At 42.0% G+C, this 12,066-nt stretch overlaps 1 protein-coding gene across 1 annotated transcript in view; it reads left to right on the plus strand.

Annotated features, from left to right (window-relative positions):
- Window positions 1-286: 286 nt before the first annotated feature.
- LOC132824059 (kinectin-like) overlaps window positions 287-12,066 on the plus strand; it is a 337,358-nt gene continuing 325,578 nt past the window's right edge. The window contains exon 1 of the mRNA XM_060838325.1: window positions 287-649. Coding sequence (XP_060694308.1) covers window positions 550-649 — 100 coding nt within the window. The 5' untranslated portion in view covers window positions 287-549. The remainder of the gene's footprint in view (window positions 650-12,066) is intronic.

The following is a 12,066-nucleotide window of genomic DNA, read 5'->3' on the forward strand; positions in this document are numbered from 1 at the left end:
TTCTAATGCGGCGTCGGTTTATGTGAGAAACTATTTATTTACCACCTAAACTGACAAACAAACATTTTGGCCTACGTCCATCAGTTCCTCTTGCCCCTAACCGCCAGTCGATGAAAAGACGCGAGCCCGGCCCCCTTGACGGAGTGCTCCCGAGATTCCTTCGAGCGGATTGGCTCAACCGCACAGTAGGACACGCCCTCTGTCTACAACACCCGTTTCCGATTCGCCAAAGGAAGTGTCAATTTTCCCTGCCCCGCCTCCTGGGTGGCTGTTGTGCGGCGGTCTCTCTGGTTTCAGCCGGAGCCAATGGCGAGGCTCGAAATGGCGTCGACAGGTTGCAGAGGCAAACACAAACTGCGCTTTGACTTGGGGAGACGCTGTGATTGAGTCGCGGCCGGTCCACGGGGAGGGGTGGGTAATCATCGTCAATGTTTCGCTGAACCTCTTCTTCCTAGCTTTTGGATTTCAGCATCTGTGTGTATTCTTAGCCCCTCCACCCACCCTTTGAAGCCCATCTAACGCACTGTGGCCGAAGTCTCGGCGGAAAGTATGAGCGTGAGCGGGCGTTGGGAGAAAGGTGGGGAGGCGGCGGGAGAGAGCGGAGGCCTCGGCGGGAGAGTCAGGACATCTACTCAGCTCTCTGGGACAGGTGAGCCATGTCTAGAGTGACATATTAAAACATTATATAGATTATACATCTATTGTTATAAAGGAATCACCATACATGTTTTCTTTAAGTTTTGTTTAGAAATCGAAAGATCTGCATCTTGTCAAGTGAACAGCACCCTTTCTGCCAAACATCTCTTTAAATATGATACGCTGGCAACTTTTAACTGACACAAGTTATTGGAATAACCTTCCCAACGAAAGAAAAAGTACATATTTCAAATAAAACCTCAATTATCACTTTTTGTTTATGCTCTCTTGTTTCTTGATCTGCGATTACGCCGATTTGCCGCAAAGCAATAGTGAAGACATGAAAAAATAATTCTGAACAAATTATTGTGTAACAAATGACTAGGCATGCACGTTGCTTAAAATGTAAGGACCCTCGGTGACCCACAATGGCTTTGTGGTAGGGATGTCACTCATCCTGGAAATGCCAAAGTGGGCAAAGGAAACGATTGAACATTTTCTGGAATCGCCTAGAAACCACCTGATTAAGGCGTATGAAGGATGCAGTCAGACTATATTTCAACGTTGCTTTTTTATGCACACCTTGATCAAATTAAGTTTTGGAATACACTATTATGCTAATAGATTTTCAGTAAGGCACAACAAAGACTACAGTAACTAATATTTTCAAGTATATTTTACCCTGGAGTATTTGTAATTCTTTTTATTTACGTGTGAGATGTGGACATTGCTGGCAGGGCAGTGTTTTTGTCTGTCCCTAGTTGCCCTTAAGAAGGTGTTGGTGAGCTGCCTTCATGAACTGCTGCAGTCCATATGCTGTGAGTTGACCCACAATGCCCTTAGGGAATTCCAGGATTTTGACCCAGCGACAAAGAACAAACAGCAATTACATTTCCAAGGTGGGATTGTGAGTGGTTTTGGGGGGAACTTACAGAGGATGGTGTTCTCATGTATCTGCTGCCCTTGTCCTTCTCGATAGAAGTGGTTGTATGTTTGGAAGGTGCACTTTGGAAGTATCTTTTGTGAAATTCTACAGTGCATCTTGTAGATTGTTTAGTAACAGCAGTGTACACTATGGTGGTAGAGGGACTGGATGCTTGTGGGTGTGATGTCAATCAAGCGGGCTACTTTATCCTGGATGATGTGAATCTTCTTGAGTGGAGTTGGAACTATGCCCAACCAGGCAACTGGGGAGTATTCTGTCATACTCTTGATATGTTCCTTCTAGATGGTGAACTGGCTTTGGGATGTCAGGAGGTGAGTTAGTCGCTGCAGCGTTCTTAACCTCTAATCTGCCCTTGTGTTTACATGAGTCCAGTAAAGTTTGTGGGAGAAAGTGAGGATTGCAGTTGCTGGAGATCAGAGTCAAGTGTGGTGCTGGAAAAGCAAAGCAGGCCAAGCAGCATGCGAGGAGCAGGCAACTTGATGTTTCGGGATGAAGGGCTCTTGCCCGAAATGTCGATTCTCCTGCTCCTTGGATGTTGCCTGACCTGCTGTGCTTTTCCAGCACCACCCTCTCGACAGTTGAGTTTCTGGTCAATGGTCACCCTGAGTATGCCGACAGTGGGGGGTCAGTGATAGTAACACCATTGCATGTCAAGGGTTGGTGATTAGATTATCTCTTATAGGTGATGGTCATTGCCTGATATTTGTAAAATGTGTATGTTACTTGCCACATGTCAGTCCAAGCCTCGATATTGTCCAGCTCTTGTTACATTTGAACATGGACTGCTTCGGTATCTGAGGAGTTGCGAATGGTGCTGAACTTTGTGCAAATATCAGCAAACGTGCCCACTTCTCACCTTCTAATGGATGAAAAGTTGCTGAAGCAGCTGAAGATGGTTGGGCCAGAACACAACACTGAGGAACTCCTGTAGAGGTGTTTTGGAGCTGAAATGACAGACCTTCAACAACCACTACCATTTACCATAATCAGTGTGATTATTTTGAAATATACATTTTATTTTCTGTGATCTCACCTTTATTTGGCTATTCCATTTTATGATAAACTAATTGACAAGACATGCACTATGTGTTTGTAATTGTTGCACAATATTTAATGCATCTTGACACACTTTTTTCATGTCTTGTTAAGTTGACTGCAGGCACAAATTTTGCGATGTAATTTAAATGCCCTGCAATGACAAGTCTTTCAATTAAAACATTTAAATAAGTACTGTTTTAAACCAAACGTGTGCAGAGCAGGGAATGTTACTTCAGTTAAACTGACCTAAGATATCTTTCAACAGTGAAACTGAAGAGTCAGTTATTGAGTCGTAGAGGTCTACAGCATGGAAAAAGGCCCTTCAGCATCAAATCTGTGTTGATTCCAACACATTATCTACATCAGAGAATCACTTTTTTTATGACACGTATGAGTACTGATGTCTCAAGATTTCACAGCAGGTCATTGCTGGCATCTGCAGTCTCCTGGAACAAAACTTACTTTCTCTTGGTCAGGTGTGCCTGCATTGCCAGTGGCCATCAAGTTGCGCATCACTAGAGGATCGCCTATGTGTGGAGCCGCAGGAGATGGAGGCGATACTAAACAAGTACTTTGCATCAGTGTTTACTGTGGAGAAGGAAATGGGAGATACAGAAAGTGGGGAAATAGATGGTGGCATCTTGAAAAATGTCCAGATTACCGAGGAGGAGGTGCTTGGATGTCTTGAAATGCGTAAAAGTGGTCCTGATCAGGTGTACCTTAAGACTCTGGAAGTTAGGGAAGTGATTATTGGGCCCCTTGCTGAGATATTTGTATCTTTGATAGGCAAAGGTGAAGTGCTGGAAGTTGGCTAACGTGGTGCTACTATTTTATAAGGAAAGGCCAGGGAACTATAGACTGATAAGCCTGACATCTGTGGTGGGCAAGTTGTTGGAGGGAATCCTGAGGGACAGGATTTACATGTATTTGGAAAGGGAAGAACTGATTGGGCTTGTCAACATGGCTGTGTGCATGGGAAATCACGTCTCACAAACTTGAGTTTTTGAAGAAGTAACAAAGAGGATTGATGAGGGCAGAGCAGTAGAAACAATTCATATGGACGTCAGTAAGATGTTTGACAAAGTTCCTCAAAGTTGGATTTCACGGAATACAGGGAGCAGTAGCCATTTGGATAAAGAACTTGCGTGATGTTAGAAGACAGAGGGTGGTGGTGAAGGGTTGCTTTTCAGACTAGAGGCCTTTGACCAGTGGTGTGGCACGAGGATCGGTGCTGGGACCACTGCTTTTCATCATGGGTCTCCTTCCTATCGGAAGGATGTTGTGAAGCTTGAAAGATTTCAGAAAAGATTTATAAGGATGTTGCCAGGTTTGGAGGATTTGAGCTACAGGGAGAGACTGAATAGGCTGGAGCTGTTTTCCTTGGAGCGTTGGAGGTTGAGGGGTGACCTTTTATAAAATCATGAGGAGCATGGATAGGATAAATAGGCAAGGTCTTTTCCCTGGGATGGGGGAGTCCAGAACTAGAGGGTGTGGGTTTAGGGTGAGAGGGGAAAGCTTTTACAAGGGGCCTAAGGGGCAACTTTTTCATGCAGATGGTGGTGCATGTATAGAATGAGCTGCCAGAGGAGGCTGGTACAACTACAGCATTTAAAAGGCATCTGGATACACATTTGCCTAGGAAAGGTTTAGAAGGATATGGGCCAAGTGCTGGCAAATCGGACTAGACTAGGTTAGGATATCTGGTCGGCATGGGTGAGTTGGACCGAATGATCTGTTTCCATACTGTACATCACTATGACTCTGTACCCATGTCTGCACAAATGTATGTGCACACACAAATGCATACCTTTAGTGTTCTGCATTTAGCAGTACTTGTATGCAAACAGAGAAAGCAGAGTTTTGAGTAGAGGAAGTAGCTTGTGTGGAAAGGTGAGACAGTGACTGAGTCATGTGCGTCAGAGGGCAACCAAATGAATGAGTGTTGGTAGTCAAAGTGGAAGCAAGTGTTTGGAGGGAGAGAGAGAGGTGAGTGATTTGAACAATGAAGTATGTTGTTCTGAGGAGTGTTCTGTAGGATAATGCTGGGCTGAGTGTGAGAAATGGAATCTGAAATTGCTATGACGTCTTCCTGAATCCTGCACACACAAATATAGTCTTAGCATCCTTTGCTATCAAATTGATTTAACATTTAATCCAGTTCCTGTTATTGCTGAGATATATACTTTAGGGAAAAAAATGGTGATTCCAAGGAAAATGGAGAATCCTACATTTATTTGTTGAGATATGTAAAGGAAGTTTATTGCCTAGTTAGAAGATGAGGCGCTGCTCCTCCAGCTCACATTGACCTGCAATAGGTCTGAGTTAGAATTGTTAGCATGGGAGCACAGTGGTGTGTTGAAGTGGCAGGCAATTGGAAACTGTAGGTCATTTTACGGGCAGATCATAGGTATTTAACAAAGTGGTCACTCAGTCTGCATTTTGTCTCCCCAGTGTAGTGGAAACAACGTTGTGAACAGTGAATACAATAGACTAGATTGAATGAAATATAGGTAAATCGCTGCTTTACCTGGATGATGTGTTCGGGACCTTGGATAGCCTGCAAGGATAAGGTACTCAGGCAAGTGCTACACCAATTGCAAGGAAAGGTACCGTGGAGTGGGGAGGAGTGGAGAAGGGTGTGCTAGCAACAACAGTCCTTACAGAAAGTTGACAAGGGAGTGGAATATGTGTGTGGTGGTGACATCTTGCTGGAGGTGATTGATACGGCAGCTTGTGATCCTTTGAATGCAGAGGCTGGAGAGGTAAAGAAGTGAGGATCGGGGGACCCTATCATTGTTGTGGAAGATAAGGGTGAGGGCAGAAGTGCAGGAAATGGGTTGGACATGGTCAAGGGCCCTGTCAATCAGTGGCTGCAAATCCTTGGTTGGAGAAAAAGTTGGACCTTTGCGAGACTCCCTGGTGGAGGGTCGCATCATCAGATCAGATACGTGTGACAGATAAAGAAATTGGAATGGAGTTGTTACATGAAGTAGGGTGTGAACAGGAAGCAGGGTGTGAACCTATCCCCAGAAATGGAAACAGATGTCGAAGAAGGGAAGAGTCAGAGATGGGCCAGGTGCAGGTGAGAGCAGGTTAGAAGTTAGAAACAAAATTAGTCTTTTTCTTTTCCCAATTCCAGCCAAGAGACAGAAGTAGCAACATTGGTGTTACTGATGTACCAGAGAAAGAATTGTGGGAAGTGCCTGACTGTCTGCCATCCTTTTGTGGTTCCATCCACATTCTGGCATCCCTTGAGATTGAGCATGCTGCGTCCTCTGGCGTAATAAAGGACTTTAGAGATCAGTGGGCACCTCAAGGATAGGAGTGCTTCATCAATGTGGACAAAATTATTATGGTTGTGTTTTAAGTTATCTTTTATAAATTTACATTAACTGTTTCCTTATGTTTTTCTGACAGTGCCCCAACAGGGGGTGTTTAACCTGATTTAAGGTTTGCTTTAAAAAGGTAAATAGACTTTTAATCAGGAAGTGAATTGATGTTTTTGTGGGCAAAGTCAGGAAACTTGAGTCAAGGATTATCAGATTAGCCATGATGTCACTGAATGATAGAGCAGACTTAATGGTTTGAATGGTCTGTTTCTACTCCTTTGTCTTCTAATAGTCTCCTTCAGTTTTTTTTGATATATTGATGATAGTATGGGTATTATCTGAATAGAAAAACTCTTTGCTTCCAGTGTTTGTCCTTTGCTCAGTTTTACGTGGTGGTGGACATAGAGGCCAACCAATACCACGAGTGCGAAGGTGGGGTGGTTAATGGTAGGAGGTCATGTGACAAAAGTTCCAGGACTATGCTCAGCCAGAGGCAGTGAACCTAGCAACTTATATGTACTACTTTCAATTTGTTCTACTCTATTTGTTCCTCTGAACGTGATCTCCACTGCACTGAAGTGACTAAATGCAGATTGGGTGACTGCTAGCTAGAGCACGTCTGTTCTGTCTACAATTCTGGATCAATGGTGCTGGAAGAGCACAGCAGTTCAGGCAGCATCCAAAGTGCAGCGAAATCGACATTTCGGGCAAAAGCCCTTCATCAGGAATAAAGGCAGAGAGCCTGAAGCGTGGGGAGATAAGCTAGAGGAGGGTGGGTGTGGGGAGAAAGTAGCATAGAGTACAATGGGTGAGTGAGGGAGGGGATGAAGGTGATAGGTCAGGGAGGAAGAGCTTCAGGGCAGAGGAAATGACCTGGGAGTTGCAGTGGGAGAGGGACTCCCTGAGATTCTTGGGCTTTTGCCTGAAACGTCGATTTCGCTGCACTTTGGATGCTGCCTGAACTGCTGTGCTCTTCCAGCACCACTGATCCAGAATCTGGTTTCCAGCATCTGCAGTCATTGTTTTTACCTCTGTTCTGTCTACAAGTATTATCCGAAGATTCTGATGTCCTGTCATTTTAATTGTCTACCTTGCCATTTCTGTCCTCCGCATGCTGCACTATTTCAATTTATTTCCCTGCTGCACTATTTCAGTTACAGCTTTCTAGATGTAACAATAAGCTTAGCCATTTCAGACAGTAAACCCTCTGCTCCATTTTATTCCTATTGTTTTTGCTGGCTTTGTCTTTTTTTAGTCATCACATCTTCTGGAGTCACATTTTTGTTTTTCTTAACATTCTCCATACTGCCTAGCTGTGGAGGACAATGTTTCCTGTGTTTAAGGCCATCATCAACTTTCCTTGCGTTGTTCTGCCATCCAGCCTCTGTTCAAAAGCTAATACAACTCTGAATTTTCCCAGTTCTGAAACATTTTATTCTATTTCTCTCTAAATATACAGATGTGCAAGATCTGCTGAGTTTTCCAAGGTTTTTCTGTTTTTATTTGAGATTTACAGTGTGTGAAATTCTGCTTGTCAAAAAAATTCCGTCATTCTATAATTTGGAAGTATGCTTTACATTTCAAGAATTTACGTCCCCCCCTTTGGATCTTAGTTTTTATTTTGTTGGACTCACCAGGTCAGTATAATTATTTTGAAGTACTTTTGAAGAAATAGGAATGAGAAAAGCATTTTTCTCTTGTCTGGCACACTATTTGTTTTGGATGCTGGAAGTGTGCTTGAGATTCTCTGCTAGCAATAATTTAGTGCATTACCAAGTCCGGAACATTTTGTAGCACCCCAACAAATAATGAGTCAATATGAACAAAATTGACTTGCAGCATAATGTTACGAGGGTATAGACATGTACTGTACCTTTGAGAGTTGAAGGACTTAGCAAGCACATAGAGTGCTGGAGAATTTCTAATGTTACATTTGGTCCAGTAGCTAGCAGAACCTGGGTTGTTATGAGACAAAAACAAATTTAATTTATGCCCCAAGATGCTAAATCCAATCAAGTTTGAATTTTGACAATATTAAAAGCAATGAAACAATCCGATACTTTGGGGTATAAAACCAAAAAAAAAGAAATTGAACAATTGGAGAACTGCCAAGCCACCAAGACATGCAGACTGCCCGGAGAATAGACCTCTTAAAGATACCTTTCTCTATCAATGACCTGTGAAACAGAAATCCCTAGGAAGAAGAAAAGAAGACAGAGGAAGATGCAAAGAGAAGATTCAAAAGCTGGCTGATTTTGAAATTTGAATTTTTTGATTTATTGAACCAGTATTGTAGAAGGGAAAGTAAAAGATAGGTTAGGAAAAGGAGTTGTAAATAGTTGTTAGTTAATATTCTATGTTAAATTAACAAATAAAGCTCTTAAATGTGTTGTACTTTAAATAGTGACTTTTGGGATAGTTCTTGGCCTCTTGAATTTTAACAGATTACAGCACTGGTTAAATCATTTCTGTATTGCAGGTTTAAATTAGCCGATGTGTGTGTGTGTGGTGGGCGATGTTTACCCCCTGTCATAACAGATAGGGGGCTTTTGTCCAAAGTTTGAACTGGTTTAGACACGAAAAATCCCAGCAGATTTTAACACTTGTAGGTTAGTGTCTGAGATCTTTAAATAAAACATAGGTGAGACAATTAGTTTAATTTTGGTGACTTGTAGTTGATTAAATTAAAAGTGACAGAAATAGCTCTTTAAAATAGCTAAAGAGGTCTGGGATTTGAAGATGATTCTTAAAATTTGTCAAGAGCGTTTTCGAAGGAAAGTAAATGGTCATACTTTTAGAATTAGCAAATAAGTTAGATTTGGGTTTAACCAAGGACAAAAGTAAAGCTTAAATTGTGAGGGAGTTACTCAAACACTTAGGTGTTTCACAGAAACAGATACATGTAGTAGAGGTAGAAAAACTTCAATTTCAATTGGGGACAATGGAATTACAAGATAAACAAAGGAAGAGAGAGAGAGAGAGAGGTTCTTAGCTGAGCAAAGAGAAAGAGAAGAAAGGGAGAGACAAAGAGAGAGAAAATTTGAACTTGAGAAGTTGTGACTTAGTCAGCAAAGTCAAGTTAACAGATAGAAATTAAAAGAGAAGGTAGTGAAATATACAAAACTCTGCCACACTTTGAGAAAGATGGTGAAGCCTTCTTTATTTCATTTGAAAACTTGGTTAGGCAGATGGAGTGGTCGGAGGATTTATGGGTAATATTAGTTCAGCCTAAACTGGTAGGCAGAGCTAGTGAGGTATTTGCCGCACTGTCAGATGAGGGGTCAAGACATTATGAAGAGGTTAAACAGACTATTTTAAGTGCTTATGAATTGGTACCAGAAACATATAGACAGCAGTTCAGATACATAAAAAAAGAACCAGGTCAGACTTATGTTGAGTTCGAAAGAATTGAACATAGTCATTTTGATCAATGGGTGTGTGCTTTAAAATAAATAGGACCTTTTAAGGCTCGAGGAGAGATTATTCTGCTTGAGGAGTTTAAAAACTCACTCCTAGAGAAGGTAAGAATTCACATGGAAGATCAGGAAGTGAGACAAGCAGCAGAATTAGCAGATGAATACATGTTGGTGCATAAGATCAGCTTCCGACCAGAATTTCATCCTGTGAAGTGATAGAAGTTGGGAGAAAGAGAGATCTCTATGAAACAAAGAGAACACTGGCAAGAATTCACTACAGGGTAGAAAAGAAGCCCAAGAGGTTGGAAAGTAGGTGAAAGATCTCAGGTGTTTCCACTGTTGTAAAGTGGGGCATGCAAAGTCACAATGCTGGTCATTAAAGACTGGCACTGTGTGAAAAGATGTGGTAAAAAAAGCTAAGCCAGTGGCATTCGTAAAGGTAGTAAAAAAGACTGAGGTAGTAAAGAAGAGCTGAGGAGCTGCAGGAGAGTGCAGGGGCTGGAATTATTACCTGTTCTCTACAAAGAATCTGCCTCTGTCAGTGAAGTTTACTCAGAAAGAACAGGAGGAGAAGGACAAGAAGTTATAATTTTGAGAGATACAGGATCTAACCAGTCGCTGATAGTAAGAGATGAGCGAATATACACTCTTTTCTGATCTGTTACCCATGAGTGTGGTAATTTGTGGGATAGATGGACAGAAATTTAGCTTTCCCCGATGTAAGATCAGGTTGGACTGCCAACTTAAGACTGGGGAAATTACAATAGGAGTGAATGACAGAGTGTCAGTTCCAGGAATTCAGTTTGTTCTTGAGAATGAATTGGCAGGATCCAAGCTGGGAGTGACAACCTTTGTTGTGGAGAAGCCCAAGGAAGACCAAGAAACTGAGGAGTTAAAACAGAAATATCTTTGTGTTTTCCCAGACTGTATGGTAACCAGATCCCATTATCATAAGTCACAGCACAAAGCGAAATGTAAAGCGAAAGATAAAGGAGTTGAGGTTCAGTTAACAAACACCCCGTTTGACGTAATGGTGCAGGAAGAACCTGAACAGACAGAGGGTCAGACAGAAGTGTTTACTCCTGAAAGGCAACAGCTATATATATATTGGTTGCGGACACCGAAAAGGAGATAGAGAATATTCTGGAGGGTTATTATCTGAAAGATAGAATGCTAAGTCGAAAATGGAGATCACCTAGAGGTACGAAAGACTCAAGCTAAGGTACAAAAACTTTTTTATTGGCCTTGAATGCAGAAGGCCATGGTTAACATTTGCTGTACGTGTCATACATGCCAAATTGTAGGTAAGCCACAGGCAGTAATAAAACCAGCAACTTTATTGCCAGTTGATTGTGAAGGTCCCCTCCAGAGAACTAGGAGAGAGAAAGAACTGGAGAAACAGGTGTTAGTTACTGCCCCGCAGAGTGAAGAATCAAATCCAGATGATGTGGATTTTGATGCGGCTCAAAATAGGTTTAAAAAAATGAAGAAATCCTTGAGTGGGATAGGTTAGTAAGCTATCTGTCTCATGAGCATAGAATGCAGTTGAAAGATTTGTTACTGCAGTACAAGGACATCAGTAAGAATCAGTTGGGGCGGATTAATGCTATTCTACATGAAGTAGACGTAGGGAATACTGCTCTGATAAAACAACACCACTATCTGCTTAATCCTTTCAAAGCCAGACAGGTCCAGATGGAAGTGGAGGCCATGCTCGACGAGGACATCATCAAACCAAGCCAGGGTGGAATTCACTGATTGTCATAGTTCCCAGATCGGCCGGACTCAACGACTCTGCGTGGATTATCGGAATGTCAACGTCACTACAAAATTGGACTCAAATTCAATTCTTAGATTGGAGGATTGTATTGAGAAAATTGGACAAACCAGTTATGTAACCAAATTGGACATACTGCCTGGTTATTGGCAGATACCTTTATCAGAGATGGCGAAAGAAATTTCTGCATTTATAACCCCAAATGGTCTATATCCGTTTAAAGTGATGCCCTATTGGAATGAAGAACACACCTGCCACATTCCAAAGACTCATGAACAGAGTTGTGGCTGGGTTAACAAACTGTGCAGTCTATTTGGATGATATAGTGATCTTTACTAAGCCCTGGAAACATCACGCGGTACAGTTGGCAGAGTTCTTTGAATGGCTAAGAGCAGCAAAGCTGGTAATAAACTTAAACAAAACTAAATTTGCAAAAGCAGTGGTGACGTTCTTGGGACATGACATAACATGGAAGGTTGACCCCACAGCATGCAAAGATGAAGGCCATTGAGGAATTTCTATGATCAACCTCTAAGAAAGAGGTGTTTCGATTGTTAGGACTCAGTGGATTCTATGGGAAGTTAGTTGCAAACTTGGGCAGTGTCGTGGCACCATTAACTAATTTGCTGAAGAACAACACAAAAGTTTCAGTGGACAGAACAATGCCAGGAGGCATTTGACCATTTGAAAACAATATTAATCATCAAATCAGTTTTAGCTACACCAAACTTTTCAAAACCTTTTAAAGTCACCGTTGATGCTAGTGACATAGGTGTAAGAGCTGTACTGCTGCAGGAAGATGAGGATGGGATTGAACTGCCAGTTGGTTACTTGTCAAAGAAACTCCACATCCACTAGAGAAAATACTCCACAATTGGAAAAAGAACTATTGAGTTTGGTATGGTCTTGGGGCATAATGTGTGT

The sequence above is a fragment of the Hemiscyllium ocellatum genome, chromosome 17, assembly GCF_020745735.1.
Source record: "Hemiscyllium ocellatum isolate sHemOce1 chromosome 17, sHemOce1.pat.X.cur, whole genome shotgun sequence".
Classification (NCBI taxonomy): Eukaryota; Metazoa; Chordata; class Chondrichthyes; order Orectolobiformes; family Hemiscylliidae; genus Hemiscyllium; species Hemiscyllium ocellatum.